The sequence below is a fragment of the Tursiops truncatus genome, chromosome 3 (genome assembly GCF_011762595.2).
Source record: "Tursiops truncatus isolate mTurTru1 chromosome 3, mTurTru1.mat.Y, whole genome shotgun sequence".
NCBI lineage: Eukaryota > Metazoa > Chordata > Mammalia > Artiodactyla > Delphinidae > Tursiops > Tursiops truncatus.
In genome coordinates, this window is record NC_047036.1 from 158,612,773 (window position 1) to 158,635,970 (window position 23,198).

At 51.6% G+C, this 23,198-nt stretch overlaps 1 protein-coding gene across 3 annotated transcripts in view; it reads left to right on the forward strand.

Moving 5' to 3' along the window:
• Nucleotides 1-370: 370 nt before the first annotated feature.
• The window catches only part of SIN3B (SIN3 transcription regulator family member B), a 37,483-nt gene continuing 14,655 nt past the window's right edge, over nt 371-23,198 (forward strand). The window contains exons 1-9 of one of the 3 annotated variants that reach the window (XM_033853852.2): nt 371-528; nt 761-867; nt 981-1,034; nt 2,142-2,295; nt 8,829-9,029; nt 13,160-13,303; nt 19,698-19,820; nt 20,900-20,989; nt 21,448-21,566. In XM_033853852.2, coding sequence (XP_033709743.1) covers nt 412-528; nt 761-867; nt 981-1,034; nt 2,142-2,295; nt 8,829-9,029; nt 13,160-13,303; nt 19,698-19,820; nt 20,900-20,989; nt 21,448-21,566 — 1,109 coding nt within the window. In that variant the 5' untranslated portion in view covers nt 371-411. The remainder of the gene's footprint in view (nt 529-760; nt 868-980; nt 1,035-2,141; nt 2,296-8,828; nt 9,030-13,159; nt 13,304-19,697; nt 19,821-20,899; nt 20,990-21,447; nt 21,567-23,198) is intronic. The other 2 variants (XM_033853853.2, XM_073803008.1) reach the window with 2 other exon arrangements.

Sequence of the window (23,198 nt, forward strand, 5' to 3'; positions counted from 1 at the left end):
TCACCCTGCTGTTGTAGCACAAAGATAGCCGGAAATGACCGGTAAACGAGTGGGCGTGCCTGTGTTCCAGCAAAACTTTATTTTACAGACACCGAAATTTGCATTTCATAGAATTTTCACGTGTCACGGAATGGCCTTCTCCGATTTTTTCCAACTTTTAAAATTGTAAAAACCATTCTGAGCTTGCTTGTGGGGCCGGACAAAAGCAGGCAGCAGGTCTTGCTTTGCCCACACGTGGTATGTAAAGCGTTTTAGTAGCATTTCAGTTTTAAGGGTAAGATCCTACAGGGAACCTTCAAGAAGCCCCGCCTTCCCTGGCGTCACCAGGCCAAGCCCCTCAAGGGCGGGGCCAGCGCATGCGCGGCCGGGCCTCGGGCGGGGGCGGGGCGGGCCGCGGCTCCGACTTCCAACATGGCGCACGCTGGCGGCGGCGGCGGCGGCGGCGGCGGCGGCCCCGCGGGCCGGGGGCTGAGCGGCGCCCGCTGGGGTCGCTCGGGCTCTGCGGGCCACGAGAAGCTGCCGGTGCACGTGAGTGGTGGGCCAGCCCTCGCTGGGAGACCCCTGTCGTCCAGCCCCCGCAGGCCGGCGCCCCCCACCGGGCCCCGCCCGGCCCTCGGCCTCCCCTCCGCGCGGCCCCGGACCCCCGACTCCCCACCTCCGCCCCTCGGATGCCCGGCCCGTCCCCCTCCCGCCGGGATCCCCGCTCCCGTCCCCTCCTCCGCGGACCGCGGCCCAGCTGGACCCTCCCCCCTCCCCTCAGGTGGAGGACGCCCTCACCTACCTGGACCAGGTGAAGATCCGCTTCGGCAGCGACCCTGCCACTTACAATGGTTTCCTGGAGATCATGAAGGAGTTCAAAAGCCAGAGGTACCAGCGGGGCCCCTACCCGTCCCGGAGGGCCACCCTGGGCCTCAGTCTCCCTGAGCGGGATGGGAGCCCCCAACTCCGGCTGCCCCTCAACAGGGTGACCCCTTGTGCAGGTTGTCGAACTTCTGGGAGCCTCAGTTCCTTCTTCCAAAAAACGAGACGGAAAGGTACCCCCTTGTGGAGCTGTTGCGGGGATTCCTGGAACGAGGGCAGTGATGGGGTGCGGCAAGTGAGGCAGTCGAGCAAGCATAGAGTCGGATCCTGTCTTTACTCAAAATGTTGATTTTTTAAAAGAATTTTGTTCGTTGGGGATTTTTAAAAATTATTTTCGATTTTTTTTCAAGCACTGCATGAAAATGTTATTTATCTTGATTGTCGAATATTGTCGCACTCTCTTAAATCTTATCCCCAAGGTGAGTGCCTCACTTGCCTCACCCCAGTGCCAGGCCTGCTTGGAAATAATGCGCATAAAATGCTTAGTAAGGAACCTGGCACTTAGAAGGCCTTTAAAACACATTAGCTGTATTCATAGGCACAGAATCAGGAGGGTTAGAGATAGACCGGGGACCTCCCGATAGATAGTGAGCTTGTTTGACAGGGGCTCACTGAGGCTTAGAGTGGGCCAGCGGTTTGCCCAGATCCACCTTAGGAGCAGGGACAGGACCAGAGCTCAGTCCCTCTGACTTAGATTCTAAAGTGTCACATCCCCACTGTGCTGCTTCCCCCTCTGAGGAAATACGGAAGGGCCCGCCTGGTTTCCTTCCACAAGCATGATGCTAAGACCTTGGCCCTGACTGAAGCCCTAAGGGAGACCCTGTCTCTCCCCTCAGATTCTTAGCAGCTTTCATACTTGCAGGGCCTTTGACATTTATACATTATAGTCACTTGCTGGGAACAACTCCTGTGTCATGGTCTCCTAATTCATGTGAAATGAATCTGTCTCCCCTTTAGAGGGCTTTAACCTTCTGTCACTGTATGGAACCCAGGACCTGCAGCTGGCTGTCCTGACATTTTCAGAACCTAGCACATGAGCTTGCAGTGTTTCGGGAGCCGTGCTGTGTACATCTTCTGTGGGTTTTGCCAGGAAGGCACAGGGAGCCCAGGCCCGGTTGCCTTGGCAGTGGATCGCCGTGGGCAGAATCACGCCAGTCACATTTGAGGGTGCTTCATTGTCTGTTGAGGAGCTCGTGCCATGGCACGGGTAAGGGAGGAGTCGATTCTGCTTTCAGTTTGCTTCCCGAGACGCTTCTGCCCACTCTCATTCTTCGTTCCAGCATCGATACTCCTGGAGTCATCCGACGAGTGTCGCAGCTCTTCCACGAACACCCTGACCTGATTGTTGGATTCAACGCTTTCCTCCCTCTCGGGTACAGAATAGACATTCCCAAGAACGGCAAGTTAAACATACAGTCGCCTCTGTCAAGCCAGGTATGCCGCTGCAGTGGTTTGAGTGATCTGGCCTTAGCACAGCCCACCGTGGTACTCAGATACGCAGGCCGGACAGCGTGGCTCGTGTATTTCACAGCTGGAAAGCTGGTGAAGAGCCGATCTTTTTCTTAAAATGCATCTAGCAGAAATCAGAATAGATTGAAACACCTACATAGGCAACCTCTGCATCCCAAACTGATCCTTTTGGCGTATTTAAATCAAGAGCGGATGTGTCTGTGTGTGTCAGGGAGGCATTCTCCTGACACAGTTGTACGTCCAGTCAAAATAATTGCGTCCACAGTCACGGAGGTCTTGGTTTGAGGCTCTCGCCCCGAGCGCACTAGGCAGGCCACGCTTGTAGTTGGGCCTGTGGTCCCTCTGATCACCCTCGGTGCCACCCACAGAATAAAGCGGTGGAGATGCATGTGTGACTAGACACGTTTATTGTCGCTGTGCTTCATTCACCTGCCAGCAGGATCACTGACCGAGCTCAGGCTTGTGGCTTTGGTCCCTTCTTTCTCGAGTGACAGGTTGCTGCCTCTTCTATCTATGCAGTCCCTTCTTGTGTTTGCTCACCAGATCCCCTGAGAAAAAGAAAGCCTGTTTGAGCTTTACTTTTATAAGGTAACGGTTGTCTTTTTCTCTCCTCGGCCCTGTTGCCATTTAGGGCATAACCCTTTGCTGCGGGGGTGCTGTCTAGGGCATTGTGGGGTGTTCAGCCGCATCCCTGGCCTCCACCCGCTAGGCCCTCACCCAGTCAAGACAGCCAAAAATGTCTCTAGACATAGCCAAGTGTCTCCTGGGAGCAAAAATCACAGCATTGAGAAGTGCTGGTGTAAGTGAATGAGCTCTTTCAACCTCCTCCATCTTGCCCCAGGGGTTTTTGCAGGGAAGGCAAAAATCTACTCTGGATGCATTTTGTAGGTTTCTCCTCTGATGATAAAGGAGACTGTAGTTTCCTATGAATTAGGGAGTCAGGATTTGAAAAGAGAGCAGTGAGAGGCAATGTGGCAGTGGCTGGTCCCTCTCCGAGGGGGGCTGGCACATAAATTCTGCCTTTTCTCTGCACAAGGCAACCTCCACCGTCAGAACATTGTCTCATTAAAGCCGAGGAGTGCACCTCAGTTTTAAAAAGGAACTTGGAAGCCTTCGGCTACTGAATTCCAAAAGCTTCCATTTCATGTTTGCAAATGGAGCCCCAGGAGCCAGAGGTAGCGCTCCTTCCTCCAGATGATAAAAGCCTTAGCGGAGATTAATCTTCAGAACAGTCACAGCTAGGGGAGAAAAGCAAGCTCGTTTGCAGGAGTGTGTGCAGGAGCACTTTGCTGAATCTGAAGCGCTGCGTAAACACTGGGTGTCATTACCATCACTTGTTAAGAAAGAGCTGGAATCCAAGGCCTAAATTGCACTCCACGTGTGGAATTCGCCTTCTCAAGCCCTGTTGGAGTAACTGCTCTTGGGGCTGGATCTCCACATGAGCCTCACCTTCCCTTAAGTAGCCAGAAGGCCCCTGCTGCTCCACACACAGCTTCAAGGACTATTGGAGAGACAAGGAGACCGGGCCAGTCTTGTCCGCCCCTAGGGGATTTTGTGACTGCAGGTCTGTTAACTTGAAGACGGGCTTGATGAGAACTTTCCCTTGATAGCTGCCTACCAGGGCTTTATGGTCTCGCTGCAGCCTGGAAACAGCCATATGTAGGACCCCTTCCTCAGGGGGAGAGGTACGTGTCCTTCGTTCCCTCGGGACACGTGCCACCCACGTGGTTTCAGTCACATCCACGGACCTGCCACGTTTCCAGCCCTGCTTCACGCCAGGCGCAAACGCAATGTCTTCTCACCTTCCTAGAGTCCTTCCGAATCCACAGTAGAACTTTATGGGGCTCCCTACTCGCCAGCGCCCTGGTGATTTTTTTTAAATTGGTTTTTCTGGCTTCACTATTTTGAAGTATAGCTCCGTGTGTGTGTGTGTGTGTGTTTGTGTTTCCAGTTTTCATCTCATCATGTATCCTGTCAACTATAGACAAGGAGGGAATAGTTCTTAGATGCTGAGGAAGATAAATAAGTCCTAGCCTGTGGGGAGCCTTTTGTGCAGGGTTTCTCAGCCTTGGCACTGTCGCCACTGGGCCCAGATCGTTCTTCCTTGTGGGGGCATTTTGTGCTCTGTAGGGTGTTGAGCAGCATCCCTGGCCTCCACCCACCTGATACCAGGAGCGCCCCCTCCCCCAGGATGACAACCTGAAATGTCTCTAGACATTGCCACGTGTCCCCTGGGGGGCAGAATCGCCCCAGTTGAGAACACTGATCTAAAGGGAAGATAGACATGTGCCATGATGTGGGAAGTGTGGCCAGAGAGGGGCCGGGGACCGTGGCAGGAAGAACGTCCCCCTGAATCAACATCTTTTAGGATCTGGTTGGCCTTAGTTGTAATGCCACCTCCTCAGAGAGTCCTCCACTCCCATCCCCAAGTCATTTTCACAGCACCCCGTTTTATATACTTCAAAATAACATAGCAAAGCTAAGAAATAGAAAATCCACTGTTTCTTGTTGGTTTGCCTTCCCTGGCAGACTGAGTCCTCCAGATTAGACAGGAGGGCTACGTCTGTCCTGTTCACGACTGTCCCTGTTCCGGGACGTCAGAGGGACGGGACACTGGATGTCGGTGGGAAAGTGATGAATCTTGGCTGCTGGGTCTTGTTCAGGGTGGACCCTGCCTCTTGGGGCCGGCCTTCTTGTGCTTGGCTGGGACGACGGCTGCTTGGATGATAAGTAAAGAGATAAACCTTGAGGTGCAGCTTGTAATTTAGTGACCCCTTTACGTTCAAAGGGAAGCCGGCCGTCTTCCCTCCGGGAAGGGTCATTCGAAGTTCAGTTAGTTCCTGGGAGGTTGCCTCTCGTGTTTGTCTTAGTCACCCATGGAGCAGGTGTAGGCCACCTCCTCTGTGCCAGGCGCTGAGAGTCATGGCTCTCAGGGCACTTGCATGGTTGAGGTGGGGACTCACGTGAGACACATATGGACAGATGTGAAATACAGGAGGGAGTCCAGTGCTGTAGGTGACAGACAGCAGGGGCCAGGCCTTGGGAGGTGCCGTGGGCAGAGGCTGAGTGAGGGGAGCAGGAGCCACGCCTGTGGCCCCCCGGGGAGTCTTCCTGGTGGGGACATAGAGGCCTGAGGTGGGAACGAGTGGGTGTGCCTGAGAGACAGCCAGGAAGCTGGTGTGGTCAGAACCTGAAGCAGAGAGTGTAGGAGAGAGAGCCAGGAGCGTGGGAAGCCAGGGGAAAGTTCTGGAAAGGCTTCTCTGGCTGCTGTGCCAGAAGTGGACTGAGGGGGCAAGAGCGGATCTGGGAGGCTAGGGAGGGGCGTGGGAACCAGTTGGAGTGGACGGTGATGTGGGCCAGGGGTGGGTGTCAGTGAAAGCGAGAAAAATCAGTGAGATCACCAGGGGTGATTGCGGGATGCCTGAGTCTCTGGGTGAAAGCAGCACCTGCTGGGATGACATGGGGGTGGGCCAGGGGGCTGTTCTGTGTTTGGAAAGTCCATCTGAGGCATGTCTTAAATATCTGGGTGGGGCTGTATGTGGACACTCAGATGGACAAGTCTGCCATGTAGGGCGCTTATCAGTGTCTAGGAGGCGTTTCTGACTGTGCCTGGTTGAGGCCACCCACAGCAGGCAGAGAAGACAAAAGCATGGATTGTTCTAGAAAGTTTAGACCAAGGGTTGGCAAACTGTGGCCCAGGGAACAAAGCCAGCTTATTTTTGTATGGCTGGTCATTTTTACAGCTTTCAGATTACTTAAAAAATTTTTTTAAATTGTGATATTTACGTAACATAAAATTCATCATTATGACCATTTTAAAGTGTCCAATTCAGTGGCTGTTAGTGTATTCACAATACCATGCAACCACCACTACTAATCCCAGAACATTTCTATGACCGCAAAAAGAAACGGTACTTCCCAATTCTGCCCCCACCCAACCAGCCCCTGGCAACCACTAATCCACTTTCTGTCTCTGTAGAGTTTCCTGTTCAGGATACTTAATATAAATGGAATCATATACTATATGTCCTTTTGTGTCTGGGCTTCCTTCTCTCAGCATGTTGTCGAGGTTCATCCATGTTATACCAGAGCATCATTCCTTTTTAAGGCTGTATAATATTCCACTGCAGGTATGGACCGCATTTTGGTCATCTGTTCATCAGTTGATGGACAGACAGCTAGGTTTTTTCCACCTTCCGGCGATTGTGAACACTGCTGCTGTGAACCTGCATGTACAAGGATTTGTTTGAACACCTGTCTTTGGTTCTGTGGGTGGATACCTAGGAGTGGAATTGCTCAGTCACCTAGTGACCATGTTTAACTTACTAAAGAATCGCCAGACTGTTTGCCACAGCAGTTGCACCATTACTGTCCGGCCTTTTGCCGAGCCCTGGTCTCCAGGGGTGCTTCTCCCATCTTGTCACCGTGACTCACTCCAGGGAATTGGAAGAGGCACATGGTGCTTGAAAATGCCCCCTCGCAGTGGTGGGGAGGGAGCTCCCCACAGCCTCCTCTGAAGCAAACCTCGGCTCCGAGGCTGCTCAAGGGCTGCTCCCTTCCCCCTGCCCCTGTCCAACTCCTTCCAGCTCCTTCTGCCGCCAAGCCTGTGTACCATGAAGGAACATGAGCACGGACTTCTGTGAGCTTAAGCAAAGGTAATCAGGAACAGCATCCCCGAAGTGTCATAGAACAAATTCTAGTGCCAGGGAGAAACGGTGCTTAGAGTTGTGACTGCTCTGGATCTTTCGTGTCTGTGTTCCTCGGCTCAGACTTCCTAGAGTTGCCTCTACACCCGCTGTCATGGGCTGAATTGTGCCCCCACCCCCAAATTCATATCTTGAAGTTCTAACCCTCAGTATCTCAGAATGTGACTGTATTTGGAGATGGGGTCTTTACAGAGATAATTTAGGCAAAATGAGGCCATTAGGATGGGCCTCAATCCAGTCTGACGGGTGTCCTTATAAGGAGAGGAAATTAGGACACAAGGAGAGATCCCAGGGATATGTGTGCACAGAGGAAGGACCCTGTGAGGACACAGCGAGAAGACACCCGTCTACCAGCCAAGAGGCCTCAGGAGATACCAACCCTGCTGGCACCTTGATCTTGGACTTCCAGCCTCCAGAACTTCAAGGAAATAAACGTCTGTCACTGACGCTGCCCAGTCTGTGGTATTTGTTGTGGCAGCCCCAGCGCGCTAGTAGACCCACTCAGGTACCTGTGGGTGTGCCTGGCGGAGGTGTCTGTTGTGATGACAGTTCTGCAGCAGTGGGCAGCAGTGTGCCCGGTGTCCCCTGGAGTCTAGGGTCAGCTGTGGGTGCCAGAGGCGGTGCCAGGCGCCACAGGGGATTTTATCCTTCATCGGTCCATCTGATCATCCCCAACAGTGGATGAAGCCCACTCTGTTCCAAGCACTGTTCCAGGCACTGAGGATATAGCATTGACCAAAATAGAATCCCTGCCCTCCTGGAGTTTGCCTTCTGATCAGGGCTGGGGAGAGAATAAAGTAAGTAAAATATGTTTCCTATAGGAAGGTGATATGTGCTGTGGAGAAAAACAGAGCAAGAAAGGGGCTCAGAGTGCTGGGAGATAAGGGTCATTTTATTTTGGTGCAGGATGGTTCTGGAAGACTCGCTGAAAGGTGGTGTGTTAGCAAAGACCTAAAGCTGAACCCGAAGGATCCCAGCCTGCCCGAGACCCAGTTGGGGACCTGCAGGATGCCCAGCCGTGGTCAGTGGCAGAGGGAGGCCGCCCTCAGGACCACACACAAAATTCCAGTTTAGAAGCATAAAGATCACCTCCTTTGCGGGGTGGTCCTGTCCCACTGTGCATTAAGATTCCGACTTCCCAGGAGAGAGGTGTATGTCTGTTGTTTATTTTTATTGGTACTGACAGAAAAGCACATCAGTGGAGAGCATGCTTGATGACTGCTCAGGGCCCATCTCTCTTCTCTCAAGTGACTCGCCCCAGGCCTAGCACCAAAAGTCCCGCAGCCCTGGGCAACCTGGACAGTGGCCCCCCCTCACCTGCAGGGTCCCAGTCTCATGCCTGCTGACAGCTGGTGCTTTCACACCTGAAAACAGTCTTGCTGAAATGGGCTGGCCAGAGGTGTGGGAAGACTTTACTCTGCTCCAAAAAGGATTAAACAATCCACTCTTTGTAAATCTCTCCCGAATGCTAATTTCTCCAAGTGTATCGAGTGTGCCTCTCAGGTTCATGTTCTTTGAATCTGTTGGAAGGATCAGGCAGACGTGAGTTCGTGAGACTCTCCCAGGAGCGCGCAGGCACTCAGAACGCCGAGGTGGGGCTGTCTCTGGGGGCCCCCTCCCTGCTTCTCTCTCTCCAGGCCCCCAGAAGTAACCTTTTTCTGCGTCGACGTAAAAAACTTGGCTCTGTGCTAAGTTTTGCCTGTTCTTGCACACTGTGGCTCAGTCTGGCGTTTCTCACAATCTGTTCCCGGTGCCGGGCCCAACAGTAACTCACTGTTGTACTGTTGTCAGGAGAATTCACACAACCACAGCGACTGTACAGAGAACGTCAAGCAGCAGATGCTATATAAGGAGGACAAACCGCAGGTGCCCTTGGAGTCAGATTCTGTGGAATTCAACAACGCCATCAGCTACGTGAACAAGATTAAGACCCGCTTTCTAGATCACCCAGAAATCTACAGGTCATTCCTGGAGATACTGCACACTTACCAGGTAAGAAGCCGTAGGTCACACTTCTTTGTGGGTGTTTGTGGCATCATCCAGTATCAGGTGCATTGGAAACATTCAGATTTTCTAATCTGAATTCATGAAATCCTGGAAAATTCTGATTAGCTCTTTTTTTTTAGCGTTAATCTTTTTTTTTTTTACCGTGGTAAAATATATATAAATACAAAACTTAACCAACTTTAAGTGTACCATTCAGTGGCATTAAGTACATTCACGTTGTTGCACAGCCATCACCATCATCCATTTCCAGAACTTCTTCATCTTCCTCACCTGAAACTCTGTCCCCATGAAACACTAACGGCCCCTTCCTCATTTCCCCCCAGCTCCTGGCGCCCACCCTTCTGTCAGTACTTTCTGTCTCTATGAATCTGACTCCGATAGGGACCTCCTAGGGGTGGAATTGTACAGTATTTGTGCTCTGTGCCTGGCTTGTTTCACTTAGCGTAATGCCCTGAAGGTCCATCTGTACCGTAGCATGTGTCAGAATGGCCTTCTTTTTAAGGCTGAGTAATAGTCCATTGTACGGCTACGCCTTATTTTCTTTATCCGTTCATCCATCAGCAGACACTTGGGTTGCTCCCACATTCTGGCTCTTGTGAATAATGCTGCTGTGAACGTGGATGTACCTGTTGGAGTTCTGTTTAGGTTTGATTTTAATTTGCCCCTTGAGGCACCTCTGCACCCTCAATAGGAAACACACTTTAGAGGATTAAAGAAGAAGCCAAGAAGATAGTTTTCTTTTTATAAGGTGGCTTAGTTATTGTTTAGACAATAAACTACCCTTTATTTATGCTGATTACAACCGGGCTTTGTGCCAGGTGCTGGGTCCACAGGGATGAATGGTTGCTGTTGCTTAGGAGTTCAGTTTAGACGTGGAGGAAACTTGGAAATGATTAGGGTGGACGAGAAGGACTGTGTGTAGGACAGGTGTGTCAGGGTTGAGGGCTGCTGACCCCATAGCGGGTTACGGAGAGGATACTCAGGTTGAATCTTGGCAAATCAGTCAGAACCGTCAGTCAAAAGGTGGACTCTCGGTGCTGGGATTGGCCTGTGCAAAGGCCCAGGGGCCAGAACAGGCAGCTGGCTTCAGGGGACTTAGCAGGAAGTACAGGCAGGCGGGTGGCAAGGGACATCTGTGTCATGCAAGGAGTTCGGATGTCATCCTCACCCAGACATGGAGTTTCTGATGCCTTTTACTTTTCTAAGCAGCAGAACCCACTTTTAAAAATGAAATCTTCTGCACAACCTTGATAAGTGAAATTAAAACATGGGATTCTTTTTAGCATAAATGTTTAGGATCAGATTGATAGCATTTGCTCCCTGTAAACGCACTGGAACTGTTTCAATACTCGTAAACGTGTGTGGGCAGTGGTGCCAGTGACATGCTTGGTCCTGTCAGTCTCATGTCCAGTGTCTGCACGGTCCTTGTACGGCATTGAGAACTTCCTGCTTCTCACAGATAAGTGGTTGCAAGTGGCAGCTGTGAACATCAGTCTGTGTGGAGGGGTGATGTTGTGATCATGGGGGTTTATGGGCTCTTCACAGATTCCGTGGGGTCACCACATCTCAGGGGCTGGGAGGATCGTTAGAGGGAAGGCCAGCAGGTATCTGTTGTATTGGTGGGAATCGGGGGGGAGGGGGAGCGGTTTGTTGGCGTGTAGAGAAGTGAAAGTGACTTATCCAAGGTCCTAGCAAAGGGCCACGGGTTGATTCGGAGAAAGCGTGAGGAAGGAAGTACGGCTCAGTGTTCCCCAGTCAGAGCCACAGGGAGTTGGTTGGAAATGCAAGCTGCCTGGGCCTCCCCTCAGAGTTGCTACCCCAGGTTCTGCCCAGCATCTGCTTTTAGAACAAGCCCCCTGGCGACTCTCAGGTTGCCTGTTTCTTCAAAAGGAGCTGGAAATCTGAATTTCTGTGTGAGTTCTTCCTGATTTTCGAACATTGATGCGGATTTTTAAAAGACACCGTGAGGCCAAAGCAGCAGCTCTAGGGCCATACGTTACCGTTTTTTATCTCTGTTGGGCCTCAAGTCAGCCCTTAGCTGTGCCCCCTGTCCCCTCAGAGCCCTTTGCCTCACCTCCCTGAACCTCGGGGTTCTAATCCATAAAATGGCTACCGCGCTGTGGGTGCTGATCCCCGTTAAATATGGTTAACCGAGGTCACTGATGCAAGCACAGTGCTTGCCTCAGGTCAGCCATGGGCAGCTGTTCCCTTTATACAACTTCGAACATATGTCGTGTGCCTGGATGAGCACAGCCAGTTCTGCCCTGATGTCCCCCAAAATGACCGTGCTTTGCAAATAAATGCTCACCAACCACAGGTCTTATGGAAAAACGGGATCAGAGCATGAGACTCAAAAACTGTGTCAGCAACACATTAAAAAAAGATAGGCACCTACTTGAAGCCGGTAGCGCCGTTGTACGCGCATTAAATGGCTAAGCATGTTGTGAATGTTGCAGCACGTCCGGCACTTGACCTTGGGAAAGACCTGAGTGTCATGTGTAGACATGGGTGTGGAAAGGTTGCAGCCTGCGGGTCACTGAGGTACCAGGAGCAGGTTTCCTAAAATGGGATGGGTTGTCACCCCAGAGGGGGGTCAGGCAGAGTGGCTCTAGCAGCTGAGGGAGCGATGTTGGGGGCGTGTGTATGTCGGGGGTCGTGTATTACCAGGTGGCTTGGCTCAGCTGGGCGCACTTTTCCACATTCACCCCATGTTGCTCCTGGACAAAACCTGCCTCAGCAAATGCAGAATCCATACCACGCTCAAATCATTCCCTAGTCCGTGTCCCAAACAGATCTGTGTTCAAAACAGGTGTTAGAGCAGAACTGACTCTCTCTGCAGGAAAATTCCCAGGAGGTGCGTCCCTAGGTCAGAGGGTGTGCGCTCAGCACATGATCGTAGATGGCGCCAGGCTTCCCTCTGCCGGTGGCACCAGTCTTCCTTTCCGCCTTGTAATGAGAGCGCCCAGTTCCCCACACCCTCATCAGAAATCACCAGTCCTTATGCAATCTGATGAGCAAAAATGCTGCGACGCCGTTTTAAATTGTATTTCTTCAGACATCACTCAGTCTGATCACTGTTTCATCTGTATAGCGATGATTTGTATTTATTGTCTGAGCTGAATGGTCTTTGCCTGTTTTTTTCTTTGGCCTTCAAGTGTCCCAGTAACTTTGGTCAGGAGAGGGTGGAGGCAGTTTTTTCTCCCCCCAAACGGGTGCTCCGTGTACCAGGATTGGGAAGTAACTTTGCTCAGGGTACATAGGGCCGAGAGGGGAGGGCGTGCAAAGGGCTCCCCATTCCTTGTCTCTTCCCCCTTCGCAGCTGTGGAGGGGGGATGTCAAAGCCCTGCTGCTGGGAGGGCCCGACACCAGCGCCTCATGCTCTGTCACGTTCCTGGGTGTAAAGTTGACAGGGACTAACTTCTGATGGCCGACTTGGGTTGTGTTCGCTGCTTTCTGCCCTGCCGACCTGGGTCCCGTCTGGTCCTCATCTTGTTGCTTTAAGCTCCAGGTCAAGCCATCTTCCTTCCGGAGTCTTAGTGACTCTGGGGGAACAGGTCCTTTGACCTCTAAGTCCCTTCCCTTCCTTCTTCACCCTCTGCCCCTTCCAGACCCAGAGCTAGCTCCTCAGTCCCCTGCCCAGCAGAATGAGTCCCCTTGACCTTGGGAGGACCGTGGGTTCGCCACTGACCTTGCACTTCCCCAGCCTCTGCTCAAGGGTGCTTGAGGGCTGGGGTCAGGTCCTTCCATGACCGTCCCCTCCCACATCCCCTCCACACTCCCAGCACAGGCCACATCCATGGCCGGGGCTCAGGCCGCGTCGTGCGGCAGGGTCAAGACTCAAGCGCACAGGCTGTTCTCCAGAGCAGGGGGTGGGGGAGGGGGGGAGTGGTTGGGGAAAGGGGGCGGGGAGTGGTTAGGGGACACCCGGAGGTGTCAGCAGGGCAGCGGGCTGGACCCCCTCTCCTGGTGGCAGCAGTCACGGGCTCTGCCAGCCAGTTTTCTTTCGTGAGTCATCCCTCTGTCTCCTCCACAGTGGGATGCCTGAATGTCACAGCCTAGGGTGCCTCCTGGTTCCTTCGCTAACGACTCGTTTTCCCTCCCCTGAAAATTGGCAGAAGGAGCAGCTGAGCACGAAGGGCCGTCCGTTCCGAGGCATGTCTGAAGAGGAGGTGTTCACCGAGGTGGCCAACCTCTTCCGCGGCCAGGAGGACCTGCTCTCCGAGTTTGGACAGTTCCTGCCCGAAGCCAAGCGGTCCCTGGTGAGTACAGAGCACCGATGCCAGTCTGGGGCCACGTTCTCATCGGCCAGAACCCCCTGCCAGTGCAGCCCCCAGGCCAGGCCAGGTTTATCCACTCCCCAGACACACTGAGTTCCCTCAGAAGCCACAGCCAGTGCAGACATGCACGGGCCCCCAGTGCAGGCTCCACCTCCACGGGGAGCTGGCGCAAATCCTCAAAAGGGCTTCTCTGGACAGACAGCAGCCAGGTGACGAGGGCTGGCTGGGAGGCAGAGTGTCTTCCCATGGAGACCTGCCTGTAACCAGGTCCTTGTGGGAGGGTGCGGGAGGGGTCAGGCTCACTGCCTACCCCCCTGGAGGGACTGGGTGGAGGCTTGGCAGTGACTCAGGGTGGGAGTGCAGAGAGCTGATAGCGGAGGAGGGGCCTGCGATGGGGAGGTTGGGGGTGCAGACTGCACTGTCAGCCTTTCTGCCTTTGCTGTGGACTGAGGCCTGCTGACCTGCCCTTTCCATTTTCTCTTTTTTTTTTTTCCTATGAACTTATGGCTTTTAAAAAAAAAAAAAAATGAAGGAAAATTCACGTAACATAAAACTCACCATTTAAAAATGTACATTTCAATAGCATTTAGAATATTTAAAATGTTGTGCAGCCATCACCCCCTCTAGTTTCAGAACATTCCCATCACCCCAAAAGGAGACCTGTCCCCATTAGCAGTCACTCCCCATCCCCCGCTCCTTAGGTTCTGGCAACCACTCATCTGCTTTCTGTCTCTATGCATTTACCTGTCGGACATTTCACAGAGATGGAATCATGCAACATGTGGCCCTTGGGTTGGTGTCTGGCTTCTTTCACTCAGCATCATGATTTTAAGGTTCATCCATGATGTAGCACGTGTCAGAACTTCATCCCTTCTATGGCTAAATAATAATTCCATTGTGTGGATGGACCACATTTTGTTCATCCATTCATCCATCAGTGGACACTTGGGTTGTTGCCGCCTTTCAGTCATTGTGAATCGTGTTGTGAACATGCATGTACAATTTTTTGTTTGAACACCTGCTTTCAGTCATTTTCTGTCTATGCCTAGGAGTGGAGGTGCTGACTCATGTGGTAACTGTGTTAAACTTTTGAGGAACTGCCACACTGTTTTCCACGGTGGCTGGACCATTTTACGTTCTCACTAGCAATATACCAGGGTTTCAGTTTTCCACATCATCACCAATGCTTGAGGTTTTCCTTTTTAAAAAAAATGTATAGCCTTTGTAGTTGGTGTGAAATGGTATCTTATTATGGTTTTGATTTGCATTTCCCTGCTGACTAATGACATTGGGCATTTCATGTGCTCATTGGCCATCTGTTTATCTTCTTTGGAGAAATGTCTATTTAAGTACTTTGCACCTTTTTTGCTTTGTCTCTCTTGCTGGGTTGTAAGAGTTCTTTGCATGTTCTTGACATTAGTCCTTTATCAAATATTTTCCTCTATTCTGTAGGTTGTCTTTTCACTTTCTTGTTAGTGTTGGTGCGCATCAGTTTTAAATTTTGGTCAAGTCCAGTTGCCTATTTTTTCTTTTGTTGCTCATGTTTTCAGTGTCAAATCTCAGAATCCATTGCTAGTTCTGAGGTCATGAAGGTTTACCTAAAGTTTTCTTTTAGTACTTGTACAGTGTTAGCTCTTCTATTCAGGTTGGTGATCCATTTTGAGTTAATGTTTGTATATGGTGAGGTAGGGGTCCACTCTACATGTGGCAATCCCGTTTGTTGAGGAAACTGTTCTCTTTCCATCATTGCATGGTCTTGGCACTCTTGTCAAAAATCAATTGACCAGAGTTTTATGGGTTTATTTCTGGACTCAGTTCTAATCCATTGATCTCCATGCCTGCCCTTAGGCCAGCACCACACTGTCATGATTACTGTAGTTTTGTAGTAAGTTTGAAATCAGGAAGTGTGAGTCCCCCAACTTTGTTTTTTTTTTCAAGATTGTTTTGGCTAGTCAGGGCCCCTTGCAATACCATATGAATTTAAAGATTGGCTTTTCCACTCCAGCAAAAAAGGCCGTTGGGATTTTGAAAATGATTGCATTGAATCTTTCAACCGTTTTGGGGAGTTTTGCCATCCTAACAAGATTAATCCACAGATACACAGCATTTTTCCATTTATTTAAGTCTTTAGTTTCTTTCCACCGTGTTTCAAAGTTTTTTTTTCATTGTGTAAGTCTTACACCCCCTTGGTTAAATGTATTTCCAAATATTTTTTTCTTTTTGTTGTTGTAAATGGAATTGTTTTCTTAATTTCATTTTTGGATTATTCATTGCTCATGTATAGAAACACCACTGCTTTTTTGTGTTGATTTTGTATCCTGCAACTTTGCTCTATCCAGTTTATTAGCTTTGATAGTTTTCGTGGATTCCTTAGGATTTGCTAATATGGTTTTCTTTCTTCCTTTCCAATTTGGATGCCTTTTATTTCCTGTTTTGGCCTAATTGCTCTGATGGAACTTCTAGTACTATGCTGAGTAGAAGTGGTGAGGGTCAATATCCACATCTTCCTCCTGATCTTAGAGGAAAAGCTTTCCATCTTGCACCGTTGAGTGTGATGTGAGCTGTGGGTTTTCCGTAAGCACCCTCGAGTTGAGGAAGCTCCTTCTCTTCCTAGGTTGTTGAGTGTTCTCTTTCCTCTTTTTATTCTTCCTCTTTGCCCTCGACGACAACTTGGGGTGTGAGCGCACAAGAGTCCATCCTTCCCACCTTCCTGTGTCACCACCGCCTCTCCCGGGTCTGCTTCTTGAATGAAGATGCAGTGGGGGCACAGGGCTGGGGGGCAGTGGGTCTTGAAGGAAGGGGCTCGGGGGTGATAGCGGTCTGAGTTTGGGTGCTGTTCAAGACTCTTAGTCGATTGGGCAGACTCCCGGTGTGCGGGTCGGGGCTTGTCCCCGTGTTACTGTCTCTGGGACACAGAGCACCGTCCCTAAGAGGAGGTTCCACCCGGAAGCACTTCCTGACTCAGAGTCAGAGAAGCTCTGTGCCCATCCTTTGGGCTGAAAACAAGTCCAGGAGCTGTAACCAGTCCTGCCCACCCGCCCGGAGCCTTGTGTGTCCTGGGGGCCTGGACAGAGCCCCGTGAGCACACAGCCTGGGCCTCCTCGGGCTCTGGGTGCTACAGGCAGGCTTGAGCTGGCCGTGTCACCGCCCAGGCCTCGTTGCCTTCTCTCTCACATGGGGCTGACCGGCCCTCCTGCTCGGGTGGGGACTGAGCTGTTGTCCTTTAAGTGCTTCTCGTGGGGCCTGGCTGGCGCTCAGTGTTCCGGAAAGAGCAGCTGCGGTTGTGCTGGGAAAGTAGGCCTAGAATCCCGTCTGGTCGTCTCATCCACTCCTCCCAGGGTCTCCCTCTGCATCTCCAGGACCAGCCGGCTGCCTGGCCTGCTGGAGGCTCTTGGGGGATACCAGGGGGGCGGGGGGCGGTTGAAGGAAGCCCTTGTCTGGACTCCCCGGGGGCGGGGAGCTCACCTCTACACTGGGCCTCTCAGCCCAGCTGCCTCCTCACGGCCCCATCCCCGAGTCCAGCTTTCTCCTCCGAGTCCATTATCTGCCCCGCGGATCTCTCTGAACTTCAGAATCCCTACTTGGTTTTTTTCTCCCTGTTCCCAAATACCTGTCCTTGGCAGTCCTACATCATTCCCATCTTCCTTCTCTGTGTGCTTCTGCTCGTCAAAGACTCTCCTAGCTGGCTCCGGGGGCCGCGTGGCTGAGGAGCAGAGGGCTCTCACCACCTGCTTCCCGCCTCATACCTTTCTTGTGTTGGCTTAGCCCAAGGTTGTGGGTGCTTGGGCCTCTGTGTCCCCGGGAGCCCAAGCTACATGCTGCCACCTGCTGTAAAGCCCTGTGTTGCTCCCTTGTACAGTTGGTGGATAGTTTTGGGGTCTCATCCTCTTGGGTCTTGGCCTCAAATCTCACCTCTGACCCTGGCGTTGGCAGCTTTTACCCTGAACCCCATCCCCGCAGAGATGTGTGCACAGTGGCATCCCTGGGTGGCCTTCCCAGGGTCATTGCTGTCAATGCTTCAGGGTCCAGGGGCAGTCTACCCTCATGGCCTCAGGGAAGAAAGGCCTGGCTCTGTCCCTGGCCAGCTTTTGCTGCTGCACAGCTCACATGAACTTTTTGCAGGTCTTGGTTCCTGAGTTATCATCTTGATGGGTCGGGGTTGGGGGTGAGTAGAGCCTCTTGTCCTCTGAGGGCTGTGGTTGCAGTGCCCCCTGGTGGACACAACTTGGCATTTACCAAGTTGGACACTGACAAAGCCCACCCTAGAAAATAAGCATTTCTCTCAGAAAAGCACCTGCCCACAGAGTTTCTTTAAATGGCATTTGCTATCAATTCAGCAGTGTTTTTTTTAAGTGTATATTGTGTAATTAGAACTGTCTTGTACATTTTAAAAGATTTAATCAACTTTTAAAAATTACTAAAATGCTCATAAATAATTTGTCATATAGAATGATCTTTTCATTAACTTTTAGATTTCTGTTAAAACTGCAGGAAAAAGAAACCAAAGGTGAAATTTGATATTGTCCTAATTAAACTTGACTGCTTTGCCTAGATCAGGGCTTAGCGAAGTTTTTCTATAAAGGGCCAGACAGTAAGTATCTTAGGCTTTGCAGACCAGACAGTCTGGGTGGCAAAGACTCAGCTCTGCCGTGGTAGCGGGAAAGCAGCCACAGGCCCGTACGTCAACGAATGGGCATGGCTGTGTGCCAGTCCAATTTTATTTACAAACGCAAGCCAAGCCAGTCCCCATGTGAATGGTCTTTGGGGGTCTTCTGCCTCAGGCATTTGCACATTGGGACATTTAACTGAAACCAAAGAACTGCCTGAACTGTTAGGGGAAGATCAGTGGTACTGAGCTTGCCTTCCAGCTGGGTGAGCTTAGCCGGGCAAGCAGTGGGTTACCCACTTTCCTCTCAACCCCACCCCCCCCCCCCAAGTCGTACTTAGCGTGTCATATCGTCACCTGTCCCCCTCCTTTAGGAATTGGTGTTTGCACCTGTTCTGGGATCTACAGCAAATACCAGTTGAGAATTATTCCACATTAGGTTCTTGGAGTAGCCTTGGGTCTTCGGATAACTAATCCCTCCAAAGGAGCTTAATCTTCTAAGGGACAGGTTTTGCCTGTAGTTAAACAATAGGTCTTTATTATTATAATTATGAGTATAAAAATAGTACACGCTCATGAGAAAAGTCAAGCATTCGTGAGAGCATCAAGTATGAAAAGTTAGCTTCCCTTTTTCCTATTCTCAGTTTCCTCAGAGTTAAGTACTTACAAGTGTCTTATAGTATGTATCTTTCCAGAAATCTCCTCTGAATGTGCAAACAAATGTTTATCCTTTTAAAAAAGTTGGCGTCCCATTTGTTCTGCCCCTAGGGTTTTTTCTGTTTGTCCTAACAGTGTATCACGTATGCCTGTCCCTAGCAGTGACACAGTGGACACAGAGACACAGAGCTAACTCATAGCTGATAGTTGCCTCTGTTTGGTTTGGATGCACCACGACTTGTTCACCCGGCCCACGCTTTGGGCTGACAGCACACCCTTCACGTAGTGTCTCTGCATATAGGCCCCGTGGTGGGAGCGGGTGCAGCCAACGTGAACGTAGTGGGGCTGATTGCAGTGTGCCTCTCCAGCCCAGCCCTGAAGAAAAGCCATGGTCTGTTCACCTTCCCCCCGCCTGCTCTGACTTTCATACAGATGCAAATGCCAAATAGATCCTTCCAGAACCATTCTTCATAAATATTGCCAGCACCCTGACCTGTTAATCAGTGCTTGGTGTAGAGCCTGGGAGGACTAGCAGTGAGCACCCCACCAAGTGATGACATTGTCCCCAAGATGCGTTTTCTTATTCGTAGGAAAGATTGCAAACTTGACTGGAACCCCTCCTCCCCCGCCCCAGTGACCTGGCACCGTCAACTTCTTCCTCTTGCTGCCAGGGCCTTGCACATTGCTGGTCCTCTAGCCTGAAATTCTTTTCCTTTCTGTGGTGCGCTCGAACCTACAGGCAGACACCCTGTCAGTGGTCTGCTGGGTGAGCCCCACACGCCAAGGTCCAGCTTCAGTGTCTCCCCACTGAGCCCTCCCTCACCTGTCAGGACCCTCGCCCATCGAGGCCTTCCATGAGCCTTCTCCCAGCCTCACAGTGCGCGACTGTGGTGAGCTGGGTACACGGGTCTTTCCTCCAGTAAACGTGAGCATCTAGAGAGCCAGGGTCACCTCGCACTGGGACAGAGCCCCTGGCCCGTGGCAGACAGTGCTTGCTGGGGCCACGAGCTGAGCTGCAAGTGGTTCCACGCACTAGGTTACATTGAGAACCAGCACTGATGGGCCTGGCTGTGTCTCTCCAACGCTGACCACCTCCTGTGTTTGTGTCCTTAGTTCACAGGAAATGGGCCGTGCGAAATGAACAGTGTCCAAAAGAGTGAGCACGAGAAGAATCTGGAACACAGCAAAAAGCGCTCTCGGCCCTCACTCCTCCGTCCCGTGTCTGCACCAGCCAAGGTAACTGTCAGCTGTGCACATAGGTGTGTGCATGCGTGGACACCCAGCAGCCTGGCCTTCTCTGTAGATGACTTGAGGAGCAGTATGCAGAGACCTGGGGCATGAGGCCGAGTCCAGGCTCTAGTCCAGCTTGAAATTCACTGGCTGTTGGACCTTGAGAAGTTGACTCACCTGTGAGGTGGCCGGTCACCTGTGCCCCCTGGCTCACAAGATTGTGTGAGAAGGAGTGTCACCTCCTCTCGCAGAAACCGGATGTACTGCTCAGTCTGCTCCTTTTCACCATCACAGCTCTTTCACAGGCAGGGCCCTTATGTACAGTTGTGCAGGTCGGTTACTGCACAAGGTGCCCTGCTAGGGGGTGAGAGGCACTGAGGTCCAGCTCCTGTTGTTCTCATCACCTATGATGGTGATTTTCTAATTCCATCATTCTTTATGCATTTACTAGTTGGCTTTCTACTGTAAGGAAGAGCTTTTTTTCATCTCCATTTATTTAATTATGTGTATCTTCATAGACTCGGGTTATAATCCGTGACTATCACTGTTTATCTTGATGCCTAAACCGTCCCAGATCTGGCCAGTGGGGCCCTTTGGGCTGGCTCTGTGTCCTCTTGACACATCCCCATCATTCTTCAGGCATGTGGGAGATGGTTCTGTAGAGCCCTTGATGTCTCAGCAGAGTGGCCAAGTTCAGGTCCCCTTCCCATCACCATCACGGCCCACAGGACGAAACAGGCAGGGGAAGAGGTTTCTGATACAGTATCTAGGGGCATGTTTCCCTGGCTGTTCTTACTCTATGACAATCCCTCCTGACATCAAAAGAGCTAAACTGCTGAAAGTTAGATCCCAGATTGTGGGCAGAGTGGTTGTGTGACCTTTAACCCTTCACTAGGTCATGGAGGCTGAGGTGGGTGGTCCTGAGAGGTTCATCCACGGGGGTCTTGGGCAGACCTCATCCAGCACCTGATGGCGGTTCCCATCAGGAGAGCTCAGTGCTGGTGATGTTATGATTCTAATAAAGATGGACACGGGCTGCCCGTGGGAGGCACACAGCATCCATGGCATGGAATTTCTCTCTACAGAAGAAAATGAAACTCCGTGGTACCAAAGACCTGTCCATCGCCACCGTGGGGAAGTACGGGACTCTGCAGGAGTTCTCCTTCTTTGACAAGGTGAGCGGTGGGACCCATGACTTCTGGGCCTTGCCCCGTCCAGGCTGGCCTCGCCCAGCTCAGATCTGAGCAGGCAGGGTTGGGAGCAGGCGACAGGCGGCCAGTGGTGGGCAGCGGACGGGAGGTAGCGAAACAGGTGGGAAAGGCAGAGCTCAGAGCCCACACTAAGTTTGGGGGCACATGTCTGCCACTCAGAAGCTGTGTGGCATCTCTAAAGCTGGGATGGTCCTGGGGCTTCTGTCCAGAGTCAGTGGGCAGAGCCAGTGAGATGGCTCTAGGCACATGCTGTCTGAGCCAAAGATTACTTCACGGAGAGCAGTCCGCTGCAGACCACAGCTGGCCCCTTTAGAACACGCCTGTGTTGGTGACTCTGTGTGCACCTGGTGATAGCAGAGCCAGGTGTGCTCAGGAGCGGGAGTTGGGCCCGGTAGGGGCCCCCTGACTCGCTCTCCCCACAGGTGCGCAGGGTGCTGAAGAGCCAGGAGGTCTACGAGAACTTCCTCCGCTGCATCGCGCTCTTCAACCAGGAGCTTGTGTCCGGCTCTGAGCTCCTCCAGCTGGTCAGCCCATTTCTAGGGTGAGCAGCACTTCTCGGGGCTCCCCACTGGGGTTTTGTTTCCGTAAACTCCTTTCACCCTTCTTTTGGCTATTGTTTTTGGAAAATGGTATATGTGTTTTTTTCGATCTTGTCTTTAAGTTGAAGTTGTTACAGAGATCATTATAGATTCACCAGCAGTTGTGAGAAAGAACACAGAGAGGTCCTGGGCAGCGTTCCCTCGTGGTAACATCTCTAGTCAGCGTCATAGCCAGTATGTTGATATTCACACAAGCCACCCATCTTTTCAGGTTTCCCATTTTACGTGTGTGTGTGTGTGTGTGTGTGTGTGTGTACAGCTGTATCACCTGTGAAGGTTGGTGTGTCCACCACCACTGTCCAGGTACCGAGCAGCTTCAGAACCACGAATATCCTTGTGTTGGCCTTTGATACCCACACCCAGGTCCCTCCCACAGCCCAAGCCCCTGACAACCCCCAATACCTGTGTTCCTTCTCTAAAGCTTATATAGCAAAAGTATTATGTAAATGGAATCACACTCTGTAACCATTCAGGATCAGCTTTTTTCACCCAGCATAATTCCCTGGAGATTCATTATGCTTTTTAAAATTCTAAGAATCAGAAACTACTGGGAAGAATGAAATGACCACACAGCATCCCTGCTGCCCAGAGAGAAACTCTGTTAGCAGATCCGTTACCCGCTTCCAGCACGTCCTGCTGCCCTGTGTGAGCTGCCCCCCGAGGGCCCGGCAGCCTCTGAGGGGGGCGGAGCTGTCCTGGGAGGTGACTGTGCATCCGCAGGTCATGCACCTGTGCTGTGGGAAGGGGAGTCTGCTGGCTCCCAGTGTGCTTCCCACTCACCAGCCCTGTCATGCCCAGCGAGTTTCCTAGCCCGTCTGAGCCTCAGTTTCCATTCTGTCAAAGGGGGGTTATAAATATACCTGCGCAGGGTTTCAGAAAGTTTCAAATGGGCTCTGCCTGAAGACCCTTAAAATAGCATCTCGAGGGGGCTTCCCTGGTGGCGCAGTGGTTGAGAGTCCGCCTGCCGATGCAGGGGACATGGATTTGTGCCCCGGTCCGGGAAGATCCCAAATGCCATGGAGTGGCTGGGCCCGTGAGCCATGGCTGCTGAACCTGCACGTCCGGAGCCTGTGCTCCGCAACGGGAGAGGCCACAACAGTGAGAGGCCCGTGTACCACAAAAAAAAAAAAAAAAAAATAGCGTCTCGAACACGGTGAGCTTGCATTATACGTGACGTGTGCGGCGTCCTGTTTAGCCCCCAAGACAACCCCAGAGGCTGCCGGCCCTGGGGGCAGCTACCTGATTCCCTTTCTATTAATTAAAAAAGTTTTTTAAACTTTTTTTTTTAATGTAAAATAAAACACAGATCCAGGAAACCACATAACAGAAGAACGGCTTGGTGAATCGTTATTAGGCAGACACCCTTGTGCCCACCACCCAGGTCACAAATGGACCTTTGCCAACCTCCAGGAGCCCCTCCACCTGCCATTTCAGTCATGCTCCCTCCCTTGGCTTGGGAGTGACCACCTCCCTACACTAATTACGGCGCAGCCAACCCAGGCGGACACCGCCAAACACACGGCTCAGTCTCACCTCGTGGTCTGGGTTTTGTTTTCTAATACGTCTTGTACGTC